Here is a 12,658-nt window from a genome sequence, read left to right on the forward strand (position 1 = left end):
TTCTCAAAATTGTATACAACTTTTGGAAACAACAAAAACAAAATGAACAATTTTAATCAAATGTCACACTGGTAAGATTTTGTAGTTTAAGTTATGAAAATAACCGTATAATTGATATTACAAAAATTGAGTAATAGTAAAGTTAAAAAGCGTGTTTAATTATTTTAAAACACATTTTTCTTTTTAAAATTTAAAGGTAAAAGTGGTTAAGGATCTCACATTGACCTAAAAAGGGTTTATAATAGGCATGAGCTATCCCTCCCATTGCGAATTGATTTTGAAATGGAAATCATGAATATCGATCGAAGTGACTTTTTTTAATTTATTTATTTTTAATGTAAACAAAATTTATTTTTGAGAATAAATGTAAGCAAAATTTTAGGAATAGAGGCAAACTGAGAAAAGTTGTATTTTTTTTTTAGCTTAATTACTTTTGGGTCCTATAATATACCAACATATCGCTCGCTCTTTTTTGTATTCAGTGAATTTTAATTTTTTTTTTTTGAACAAGAATTTTAATTTCTTTTGTCGAAAGCAAAGGAAGATCTCTGACAATTTTAATATTCTTTCTGTCTCTTGTTCTTTCACTTTTTTTTTTCCTCTCTTTCAGGCAAAAGATTATTCTCTCACCTTAAGGATTGGCTAATGTTAATACTGCCACACCTTATCTCTTGAATTAAGATAAAGTCGTCTGCAACAAAAACAAAAACAAAAATTATTTAAGATAAAATAATTTAAATTAATTACAAATCATTTCATGCCTTTCACATACGAGGCAGACATTCAAGTTGATAAATGTTAAATATCTATCTTTCATCTTTATTTTATTTCATTCTTTTTGGGTGTAATAATAAACTAGTACAACATATTGGGGAGGAGATTCGAACTCACGACCTCTTAGTTGGAGGTATATGTCAATTACTACTGAACTATGACTGTATTACAATACTGTTTGTTCTATAGTTTAGTAATTATATAATTATACTCTTAAATGAAGTAGTTATATCTTGTGGGTTTAGGATCCCTCATAAAATTAGAAGACTTTGAAGACCATAGTACTCCAAAGACAAGTTGAAGGATTGGAAGCTCTAAAGATCAAAGACTTCGAACTATTAGATTCCAAGTATTTGAAGGTCATACACTTTGAAGATTAAAATACTCCAAAGACAAATTCAAGACACTTGAAGCATACACGACTTCAAGATATTGATCGAGCTAATCCAAAAAGGTTGACAAGTCCATAGAATCGCTACAAAAAGATTGACAAAATCAAAAGATCAATCCAACAACAACTCCAAAGCCTGATCCAAGAGATCGACAAGTCAAGAGGCTGATCCAAAGAAATCAATAAGCCAAAAATCGAATACCTAAAACGAATTAGAAGTCAAAGACTCTAACCTCTTTGATTCGAGAATAAGCTTTCTAGTCCTTTAAGTCAAGTTTACCGTATAAAAAAAGAATTAAAGAAATATATACTAGAGATTGTATATACTATATAAATTAATACAAAATCAAGTTCAACTTCATAAAACAAAATTTTCTGTCAACAATCATAAGGAGTAAAATGCGCCTATCATTGATACCCAAATCCTAACTTTTCAATTTTTGTATTTTTTCATTTTTTAAAAAATAAAATACGTATCATCATGGGCACTATTGTTATAAACTAATTTTATTGTGGTTAAAATTAAAACATGTAAATTATAATATACTATAAATCATATAATATTATAAAATAATAGTTGTACAAAATTTATAACTAATAAAATATCGCTAATATTTTAGATTGAACTAGATAACTACCACTAATTTTTAAATATATTATTAAATACACCTTGAGGCTTGAACACTGTTTTAAATTGAGATTCAATGTCTAAAAATCTAGTATCAAACACGTATTTGAAAACACTTGAAATATGAAATACACCTCCATTTTTCACTAAATCTATTATTTTCAAATTTATATTTTCATATTACCCATCGCTAGTTTGATTTCTTTTTTCTGCAAAGGAAAGTTAGAATTTTTCTACCCCTACTCATAATACTATATTCGACAGTTCAATATTTATGTAGTTACGCTCTTTAATGGGGTAGTTAAAAACAAAACCATTTAAATTTCAGTTGTCATTGTCTTGTTGGGTTAGGACAGCCCTTATCCATTTATATAAATCTGGAAGAGAATTTACACGTGGCATGTGGAGAGCACCTACCTGGCGCTGCTTACGTGGACAAAATGACAAGGAAACAGCAGAAAATCTGTAATTTTTCATTTTTCATTTTCCTTTTCCTTCTAATAATATCCCTTGCCTGTATTCTCCCATACTGTCAACTGATCGAGAACTCTTCTTCGGAAGTGTTGGGTATTCGCTCGCTCTCTTGGAGCTCTTATTGCATTCTTCGGCTGAGATGACATTTTCCTCCTTCTTCACTAGAGCTTCAAGAGCCTTTCATGGCTCCCACACATACTCAAAGCTCCTGGTCATCAGCACCCTCAGGTTTCTGCTTCTATTTTTCTCTAATTCCAGCTAACTTCATCTACCATAGAGTAATTTTTTTCTAACTCTGATTTCGGGATGGAAGGGATCGAGGACAATGCCAATTTCTTCTCAGAGTTAGTACATTCGTTCGACCTGATTTGAGATTTGTTGTTTTGACTTTTTAGAGCTCTAATATCGCTTTGTTTTGAGTTTCAAGAAGCAATGGATAATCGAGTAAGGGTCAGGGAATAGATTATTTATCTTGGTATGACGACCGACGTGACGGTAATGTATGATCATTGAAACCAGCGCATAGATCTCGGTTTTTTAAGATCTGATTTCATGTTTTAGCTCTCGGTTTCTCCATCCATGGCTGGTTCGCATATTTGTTTCGTCATCTAGCATATGGAATGAGGTTTATTGTCGAACTGGATATACTAATTGTTTGTGGTGATGAGTAAAAATGAAATGAAATCTATAAATTGTGGTTTGTAGTATTAAATGGAAAAATCTGTTAAGAGGACTAATCAAAATCTTTAGTTTTGGGCTCTGAAGTGGTTTGTCTTGACTGCAGTAGCGGAGGTCTATTGGCATATGCAGAATCACGATCAGACACTGGCAATCCTATTGAGGAGTGCCCAAAAAAGAGAGTTCTGGTGCTTGGAACAGGATGGGCCGGTATCAGTTTCCTCAAGGATCTGGATGCTTCAATATATGATGTTCAGGTTGTTTCGCCTCAGAATTATTTCTCATTTACTCCTTTGTTACCTAGTGTTACATGTGGAACAGTTGAAGCACGGAGCATTGTCGAACCAGTTCGAAACATCGTGAAGAAGGTAATTTGTGTGATACAACTCAATTTGATCAATAGCATAGTATGTACTTAATTTATGAGGAGATTTGTTGTTTAATTTGTGTTAAAAATATTGTCCTGTTTGTAATTACTTAATTGGAAATTATGAAGCCGCCTAATTACAACTGTATTACTTCTGCAACAGAGAAAAGGTGAAATTAAATTCTGGGAAGCTGAATGCATTAAGATTGATGCTGCAAACAAAAAGGTTTTCTGCCGGTCTAATGTTGACAATAACTTGGTTGGAAATAGGGAGTTCGATTTAGAATATGACTATTTGGTAATAGCAATGGGAGCACAAGTAAATACTTTTAATACGCCTGGTGTCAAGGAGAACTGTCATTTTCTCAAGGTAATCAGTTTTCTTTCATAGTCCGACATACATCTCTTTGGGCTTAGCCATCTTTCTGAAATTTTGTTAGGCAATTTTTCTATCTCGGTTCTTGCTTCTTTTGTTGATAGCCATATATTCCCATGTTATGATGATTGGGAAACCATTCCATGTCATGCAGGAAGTGGAAGATGCTCTGAAGATCCGCAGAAGTGTTATAGATTGCTTTGAAATGGCTGTTATTCCCAGTCTTAGTGACGAAGAGAGAAGGGAAAATCTTCATTTCGTTATTGTTGGAGGGGGTCCCACTGGGATTGAATTTGCTGCAGAGCTTAATGACTTTTTGGAAGAAGATTTAGTTAATCTATATCCTACGGTTAAAGATCTGGTGAAAATTTCAGTGATTCAATCAGGAGATCACATCTTGAATGCGTAAGGAAAGAATTAAAGTTTACACTAAGCCTGCCTTTTCTGGCACGCGAGAAAATTAATTCAGAACTCACAATTCTGTCAATCTTTTTGGAGCGTACAATGCTTTTGTGTAGCAAGAGAACCTTGACAAAATTAATGCATAAGATACATGCTGTAACCTTCAAGACGATTACTTTTAAAAAAATCTCACTGTCGATTAATATTGATCTATTGGTTAGACAAGTTGATGTAATCTTGCTTGCTTAATGCAGGTTTGATGAAAGAATTAGTTCATTTGCGGAACAAAAGTTCCAAAGAGATGGTATCGATGTGTACACAGGATGTCGGGTTGTCAGTGTATCTGATAAGGACATTAAGATGAAGGTGAAATCAACTGGAGAATTCTGTTCAATACCGCATGGACTAATTGTGTGGTCTACGGGCATCATGACTCGTCCTGTTGTGAAGGATTTCATGGAGCAGATTGGCCAGGTTTGTTGGTTTGAGATTATGCGTTTGTGAGTATGATGGGCATGGAAGAACGGATAAAAACAAAATTATGGATTTCGCTAGACTTGACATGCATTCTTTCTAACTGGGCTTGTATGTTTCACTTGATGCATCGCTTTTCATGGGTTGTTATTCTATGCTTAACTATTTATGTCGCAAGTTCTTTTTGACATACAGGGCAAGAGACGTATTCTAGCTACTGATGAATGGCTTCAAGTGAAGGGCACTCAGAATGTGTATGCCATTGGTGATTGTGCTACAATTGACCAACGCAAAATTATGGTATATGATACTATCACTGCTCAATTATATTTTACTACAAGGTCTGTCTGACAATCTGATTTTGATGAGAGCAATTTTTTACAGCAGTCCTACACTTATCAAATTTGATCGATGTTTTGAAGCTCTTAAATTTTCAACCATTTTATTAATTCACTGAGGCTCTTAAATTCTGTTCATTGTTGAAGTACTTGACTTTTGGGAATCTAACCTCTGGATTTCTCTTTGGCTGCTGAGGAATTTCTCACAAGAGTAGTTTTGTAATTAGTAACTTCAGTTCTTGATTACTTAGTGATTTTAATATAATGTTTTCATTAGGAAGATATCTCCACCATATTTAAAGCTGCAGATAAAGATGATTCTGGAACCTTGACAGTTAAAGAATTTCAAGATGTTATAGATGATATCCTCATAAGGTATCCTCAAGTGGAAATATATTTGAGGAGCAAACATCTACGCGATGTTAAAGATCTGTTGAAAGATTCTCAGGGGCATGAGAACGGTGTAGATATTGAAGGATTTAAGTCAGCTCTTTCTCACGCTGACTCGCAGATGAAAAGTCTTCCTGCTACTGCACAGGTAAATGCACATATTTGTTAATGTCGACTTGTGACATGTTCAACTCAGCTCTCATGTGAGCTTGCAATCTACATAGGAAAGACTCTCAAGTCATTTAATGAATCCTTCCCCGTTCAGGTTGCTGCCCAGCAGGGTGCGTATCTTTCCAGGTGCTTCAACCGCAGGGAGCATTGCACTGAGAATCCTGAAGGCCCACGACAGTTTAAGAGTTCTGGACGTCATCTATTTCTTCCCTTTCGGTATGCCTGCAGCTTCAATCCTTATCCTTTCTATCCCATGTTCCATGCCGGATGAAGTAGTTTAAGTTAACATCTTAATGAAGTTCAATTGTTATGCTTTAAGTGTGTGTGTGTGTGAAACCTGCTATAAATGAAAGTACGAAAGACAAGGACATCAAAAAGAGCCCATTGAACTGAAACCAACAAAGAAAGAAGCAGAAATAAAAATAATTTCATTAGGACTCTTCAATTGTTTAGGATCTTGGATGAGTGACAACTACCAAAAAAGAAAAAAGAAAAAAAGTCGAAGGAAGCACCCAAAAAGAGGCATGGAAGTGAGCTGCGCTCTAAACCTCCGCCCAAGAAATCTAACCCTCATCGAGATTATTTTATCTCTCTATCCAGATATATATCAAAAAATGTTGCTACAGAAGTGTCCTCCATTACAAAAGATGTGGTGAAGAAACACCTCCTCCATACTATCCCAACAATCCCTATTAGAATTCAAGCAAACGCCAAATGTTAAGGAAATCTATCCCAAAATATCAAAACAAAATGACAAAGTATGGAGAAAGGACAATTAACTAAGTTTCAAATCTCAAGGGGCAAGCACTGAGGTATAAATGCCATAAGTGCTAGTTTTTAGCTAGACATAGTAGTTGATGCCAAATTCATGTCTGAGGAACTCAATTAATCTGTTTAAGAAACACCTTCAGAATTTCTAGCAAATAGATCATCCTTTATGAAACTGGTATTTAGTACCTTCTTTGACATGTTATAAAGAGATTTTATATTGCTATCTCATGGGGCACGATTAGATAACAAAAAAGTTCATTAATAGTTGCACCGTAACCCTTCTCTCTGCATCTGGGCCAAAGAGTTTGCATTCACCATGACTTACAGGTACAAGCACTTGGGACAGTTCGCTCCTTTAGGAGGAGAACAAGCTGCTGCAGAACTCCCTGGAGACTTGGTTTCCATGGGTCGCAGCACTCAGTGGCTCTGGTATTCTGTATATGCAAGGTGATTTAACTGCTGCTTTTCATCAGAAATTTTCAACTTATTTACACAGTTTAGTTGTAACTCAATGCTTGATCTGAATTCTTCTGTTTTCGTACCCAGCAAGCAGGTCAGCTGGCGCACAAGGTTTCTAGTAGTATCAGACTGGACAAGAAAGTTTATCTTCGGGAGAGACTCAAGCCGCATCTGAAACTAACCACCATTTAAAGGGCTTCAACATATCTTCAAGTTCAAGGCTTTTGAACAATCACTTCTGCGTGTTCGCTCGATCTTCGGTGGCCCTCACTATTTTAACTCTACGCCTGATTTCCATGCTTGGTTTCAACGTAATTGTTCAGTTTTTTCTTTTTGAACAAAAATAACTTTTTATTGATAAAAAGTTGTAATTGTTCATTAGCAGATGGCAAAGGAAATAACAGTTCGTATTGGTACAAAATGTTATTTAGCTTCACGTTTCAATTGCTGAGTGGCTCAATGAAAGATAATTTTTTAAGATATTTTCACCAGTGAAGCGAGTAACAGCAACGCCCTTTCAGAAGATGCCGTGTAGCCATGGATGTTAGATTTCAAGCTAACCCTTCACAATAAGTTGCAGGTTCTTCTCAGGCTCTTAACTCTGAACCATTATTATTCTCTATCTTAGATATAATTAAATTTATCCAACTCATCAAGTTAAACTTTTGGATTCTATAGTAGTTTATTTATTCTTAAGATGATATTAGAACGGGAGATTCTATGTTCAAACTCCTGTCTTGTTGTTTCCTTCCCATTTGCTTTTGGGTCGAGGGATAATTTATTCCTCTTTTTAACATCTTTAGAGCTATCATAAAGAGAAATAGTGGAACATTGTTGGAAGCACATCACTTTACTTAAAACACCTGAGTAATATCTTACATGACAGTCAATCTATCAAACTATTCATCCAAGGTTTTCACACAGTAATCCTAAAATCAACCCCAACTCCATGTGGATGTCTCTACTAGAAGTTTTGTATATCATGTCAGAAATGAAAGGGAACGATAAATGATTAGAAATAATCAGTTTTGCATATCAGGTCAAAAAATACGGAAGCACGGGCACAACAGTAAAAAAGAAAATGAATGAAAAAAGAAGCATGGGCACGACAATAAAAAAGAAAATGAATGAAAAGGGTAAGGAAAATATTAAGATATTTATTAAGTTAACGTGATTAAAGGATTTCATTAGTTGGCATCACTATCTCATATTAAGATATTATATTATTATTATTCATTTATACAATATGATACAAGATTAAGGACATAACATTGCTTTCATTTTTTGTCAACATCCAAATAAAATTTTTTAATTTATATTAATTTGAAATTCATTTGGTTGAAACGTAATTAATAATTTATTTTCATCTTTTAAAATATTGAAATTTGAAATCATTTTAGTCCCATTCTAAATGCTTAATTTCTTCGGTGCACAACAATTACCAAAAATCAGATGTTTCTTCTAAATAAGCAAACGTTCTATCTTCGGAACGGTTAGTGAGTTGAAGGAAAAAATATTGCTCGGCAAAAGAGTGCAAAAATGCTTATGACCTATATCTCCATTTTCATTGTTGTCATAGTGCTTCAATTCAAGCTCCCGCAAATTGTGTGATGTCAAAGAAGAAATCACACGGAGTAATATTTCATAAAAGTCAAATCGCCTAAAATTAGCGCAAATCCTTAGATTTCCAAGAAAATTTCTCTGAGTTATTGAACGAATCTTCAATGTGTTCAAAGAAATCTCTCTAATTCATGTTCCTCCCCACTTTGTTGGAATTGAATTCATAAACTTGCATGAGCGCATGTGTGTGCATGTGTGTGCGTGTGTATTGACCAACTAGGGTATCCTTTCTTTTTCTTAGCTGTCTCCCTCGTTTTCCTTGTGGGCTTGGATAATTGCACAAGATCCCAAAAGTGGAAATCATTATAAATGGGAAAGAAATAAAATATAAGGATTCTAACACAAGATCTCCTGCTCATAGACAAATATATAAGGTTGACATAAGAATGTAAAAAGACAAATTAGAAGATTACTGCAATAACATAAATACTTTTTGGAAGTTGTAACTCAACGCTTGATTTGAATTCTAACAAGGAGATCAATTGGCGCACAAAGTATCTAGTAGTATCAGACTGGACAAGAAAGTTATAAAGGGCTTCAACATATCTTCTAGTTCAAGGCTTTTGAACAATCACTTCAACGTGCTCGCTCGATCTTCAGTGGCCCTCGCTATTTTAACTCTTCGCCTGATCTCCATGCTTGGTTTCAATGCAACTGTTCAAAATTTTTTTTATGAACAGTAAATAACTTTTCATTGATAAAAAGTTGTAAGGGTTCATTGGCAGATTGCAAAGGAAATTACAGTTCGTATTGGTACAAAATGCTATTTAGCTTCATGTTTCAATCGCTAGTGGCTCAATAAAAAGATAAATTTTAAAATTTAAACTCTCTTCTTACATACATATTATCATCAGTACTTATTATTGTAAAACAAACGATCTTTGTCTATCTTTTTTGACCTTTTGCTAAAATAGTAATTCAACTAATCACTGTAACTTCATAATTTTCCACAGCAAAACAAAATGAAGCAAAATTGATTTATAAAAAATGTAATATTACAACATATTCATACTTTGCTTGGAATGGTAGATTACACCATAAGCTATACACGAACATGGAAAATCTGCATCAGGGGCAAAGGGTCCCTTCATTGGTTTGGTTTTGGAATGACTACTCAGTGAATCTAATGGACCGATACAAGCAAAAAATCAGTTGTGGTTCATACAGCGCTCCTTACAAAACTAACCCCAGCGAAGAAATCTCCTGACCTCCATGTTTTCCTCCGCCCACTTCATCTCCCTCTACTGAAGATACTTTTCACCGGTGAAGCAAGTAACAGCAACAACCTTCAGAAGATGCTGTGTAGCCATGGATGTTAGATTTCAAGCTAACCCTTCACAATTAGTTACATGTTTTTCTAAGGCTCTTCAACCGAACCATTATCATTCTCTGTAGATCTATCATAAAGAGAAACAATGGAACATTGTTGGAACATGACACAATTTTCTGCACATCACTTTACTCAAAACACCTCAGTAACATCTTACATGACAGACAATCTATCAAACTATGGTTTTCATACATTAATCCTAAAATCAACCCCAGCTCCTTGTGAAAATGTATCTCTAGTTCTCTACTAGAAGTTTTGTATATCATGTCACAAATGAAAGTGGATGATAAATGATTAGAAATAATACCTGCAGATAGAATCACCTTGGCACATCTCCGTTTGAAGTCTGAAGTCATACACAGGTTTCTCAACCTCGAGTCACTATGGAAAACCTTGTTATTGGTTATCTTTTTCTTCGTTTGAAATCCTTTGGATTGGCAAGATTTGAACCACTTAATTTCAACTCGTTAAGAAGGCTCATAGCCAACTCCACCTTACCAATCTTCATCGAATTACTGATAAGGGATTTGTAGATATAGTTTGAGGGATAAACATTCTTAAGCTTCATTTCCCTAAGGAGTCCCAAAGCCTCCTCAATGTTTCCGGATCGACCAAAACTCTCTATCATAGCAGTGTAAGTAAGCAGATCAGGTTCAATTCTCATTGCAACCATTTCCCTGAAGTAAATCAAGCACATATCTAGTCTACCCACCTTCCTTAAGCTATTTATTAATGTATTATAGGATACAATATCTGGGGCAATGCCAGCTTCTTTCATGGAAACAAACATATGAAGAATTTCATCCATGCGACCTGCACGACCTAGCATATCCAAAATGATATTATATGTATACAAATCTGGTTTACATGACAGAAGCTTCATCTGATTAAATATCCGAAGGGCTTTTTCAATCTCCCTACATTTGGAGAAGGCAAAGATAATTTTGTTTATAACTATTAAGTTTGGAAAGGTCATCTCAATTACTTCTTTGACATATTCCAGTAGCTTGCCAACATCATTTGTGCTGATAAAAGCTTTGGCAAGATTCATGTAAGTGGCTGAACTCAACGACTTACAGGATACCAGGCAATCTTTAAAAACTTGACAAAAAAGGGAAGTGTCTCCCCTTTCACTTGCTGCAAGCAGAACCATATCATATGCCTTGGAGGCGCTAAGTGATATTTTTCCATCGCACAAAGATTTAAGTAATTGAGCAGCAGCTGCAAGATTTCCAGATCTACACATCTTATAAATGCAAGCATCAAAGGTTTCGTGGCTACTCCTTGAGGCATTATCCCTTGTGGCAACAATCTGATTCAAGACTTCATCTATCACTTTCTCTTCATCAGGAGAGGTATCTGTAGGATATGACTGATGGCTAAAACGTTTACCCATGTTGGCAAAAAACAGCCAGATCTGAGGATCGCCAACTGGGAAAGATGCAATGCAATTCTGTATTAGACATGTAGAGACAAAATTAAATGTTTACTTTGCAAAGCATAACTCATGCACAATCATCTAAAACATATATGCAGATAAGATGTGAAGAAGAAGAAGATTCAATTCTGTACCAAGTAGAATAGTAGAATTTCTTAAAAAAGATGAATGGGCATTGATGAGACATTAAATGACTATTAAGTTGCCAAATTCCGGGTTTCCAATAATTGATATGAAACAACATAATTTTATTAAATAAAAATTAGTGAAGAAAAATTGGCTATAAGATACCACACGGCTCCACCTAAAAAATAATGGCTATAAGATACAGAAAGATAAGATTTATAGCAAAACCCAGTCAAGATTTCCATATCTATACCATGTATATGCCCAACTTAGATTTTATTTAGAAAAAAATCCAAAAAGTATTCATAATGGGGGCATAGAACAGATTCTAACAAATAATCTGGATTCCACCTATCTACAACATCTACAAATTATGCTCAACAATTATGATTGGATCAGCAGGCCAGAAGCAAAAAATTTATTGCAAAAATTTCTAATTTGGACATGTTTACACATAGGAACGCAGCGTAAAAACACTTTATAAACGAACAGAAAGCAGCCTTGAAGTCAACCGAGTAATACAAAACTGTGTGGACAGCAGAAAAGCATAATTGAAATAATGCTCAATTCAAAACCAATCGACAAACTTTCGTTTTGATAATGTCATTGTTTCATTCAACATAGCAATGGTAAGACAAAACTCTTAGGCAAATAAAAAAGTTTCTCGGTTTAATCTAATTGGTAACAAACACAGTTCATTGAAAAACCATCAATTGATCGGAGCAGTATAAAAAAACAAAAAGAAATGAAAGAAATTGAAAGGTTCCACTTACAGTGTAGGGGTAATGCAGGACCTTCCTGGTCGACGGCAGGTTCCGAAACCGACATGACCCGCCGGAACTGAAATCAGAAATATATGAAAATGCGGATGCGGTTCGGACCTCACAATTGGTCTCAACAACAAGCCTCAAGTACCTGGACATGGTTATCATGCTCGATTCCAGGCAGCGAACACCGCCGTCAGAGCAAAACTATAAAGAGTTCTCAGAAGGACTAGGGTTTTCGATCTTCTCCAAGTCTTGTGGGTTTGTGGATTTCATGCAATTGGAATCGAGGGAGAGTTTGAAGTTTCGAGGAACGGACTTCTTGCCGCGATTAAGCCATGACTTCCAGGAGGAACTATTTCCTTTCCTAAATCCTATTGGGGTTTAAGCACAGATGACGACATGTCGTTTCAAATAGTTTTATTAGTTGCCGTCCGCAAAGCGCCTGAAAGGGGTTCGGTCCGGTTTTTAAAATTTTCAATGATCTCGATTTATTTCTTTAAAACCGCAAATTTTCGACCGTTTTGAACCGAACCGTCTGCAGAAGGTGGATACTCAGCCCATCCTAGTTGTCAGACACAGGAAAAACCAAAATAACAAATAGGAAACTCAAATCTACTCTCGCCACATTCCATTGAACCTCTTGTAACAGACCATCGTTTATTTTTATAATGGTATATATTATCT

The 12,658-nt window shown here is 35.0% G+C and overlaps 2 protein-coding genes across 8 annotated transcripts; one reads left to right on the forward strand and one right to left on the reverse strand.

Annotated features, from left to right (window-relative positions):
* The first annotated feature begins 2,310 nt into the window (after window positions 1-2,310).
* NDB1 (NAD(P)H dehydrogenase B1) lies at window positions 2,311-7,137 on the forward strand. 3 transcript variants are annotated; one of them, XM_022292388.2, is made up of 10 exons: window positions 2,311-2,495; window positions 3,052-3,313; window positions 3,476-3,682; window positions 3,843-4,093; window positions 4,345-4,564; window positions 4,760-4,864; window positions 5,180-5,440; window positions 5,558-5,679; window positions 6,562-6,681; window positions 6,781-7,137. In XM_022292388.2, the coding sequence occupies exons 1-10, from the start codon at window positions 2,407-2,409 to the stop codon at window positions 6,866-6,868; spliced, it is 1,725 nt and encodes a 574-aa protein (XP_022148080.1). In that variant the 5' UTR covers window positions 2,311-2,406; the 3' UTR covers window positions 6,869-7,137. The 3 variants fall into 3 exon arrangements, with proteins under 3 accessions (XP_022148080.1, XP_087979550.1, XP_022148081.1); XM_088123424.1 differs by having other exon boundaries at window positions 6,788-7,137; XM_022292389.2 differs by lacking the exon at window positions 2,311-2,495 and adding an exon at window positions 2,612-2,767.
* A 2,093-nt stretch (window positions 7,138-9,230) lies between these two features.
* LOC111016680 (Tetratricopeptide repeat (TPR)-like superfamily protein) lies at window positions 9,231-12,367 on the reverse strand. 5 transcript variants are annotated; one of them, XR_002602208.2, is made up of 3 exons: window positions 11,981-12,366; window positions 9,951-11,096; window positions 9,231-9,611 (listed from the first exon to the last, which is right to left on the reverse strand). XR_002602208.2 is itself a non-coding variant. In XM_088122391.1 (3 exons), the coding sequence occupies exons 1-3, from the start codon at window positions 12,137-12,139 to the stop codon at window positions 10,208-10,210; spliced, it is 957 nt and encodes a 318-aa protein (XP_087978517.1). In that variant the 5' UTR covers window positions 12,140-12,367; the 3' UTR covers window positions 10,063-10,207. The 5 variants fall into 5 exon arrangements, 3 of the variants coding, with proteins under 3 accessions (XP_022147839.1, XP_022147838.1, XP_087978517.1); XR_002602207.2 differs by having other exon boundaries at window positions 9,231-9,710; XM_088122391.1 differs by lacking the exon at window positions 9,231-9,611 and having other exon boundaries at window positions 10,063-10,264; window positions 10,356-11,096; window positions 11,981-12,367.
* Between the last annotated feature and the right edge of the window lie 291 nt (window positions 12,368-12,658).

The sequence above is a fragment of the Momordica charantia genome (genome assembly GCF_013281855.1).
Source record: "Momordica charantia cultivar OHB3-1 chromosome 4 unlocalized genomic scaffold, Mcharantia_2.0 BLBB01000004.1, whole genome shotgun sequence".
Lineage (NCBI taxonomy): Eukaryota > Viridiplantae > Streptophyta > Magnoliopsida > Cucurbitales > Cucurbitaceae > Momordica > Momordica charantia.

Coding starts and splice junctions, on each gene's coding strand:
- NDB1 (XM_022292388.2), top strand. CDS start 2,407: ATGACATTTTCCTCCTTCTTCACTAGAGCTTCAAGAGCCTTTCATGGC. Junction 3,314..3,475: donor TTCGAAACATCGTGAAGAAG/GTAATTTGTGTG, acceptor CTTCTGCAACAG/AGAAAAGGTGAAATTAAATT. Junction 4,865..5,179: donor TTGACCAACGCAAAATTATG/GTATATGATACT, acceptor TGTTTTCATTAG/GAAGATATCTCCACCATATT.
- LOC111016680 (XM_022292146.2), bottom strand. CDS start 12,139: ATGATAACCATGTCCAGGTACTTGAGGCTTGTTGTTGAGACCAATTGT. Junction 11,097..11,980: donor TCCTGCATTACCCCTACACT/GTAAGTGGAACC, acceptor TGTCTAATACAG/AATTGCATTGCATCTTTCCC.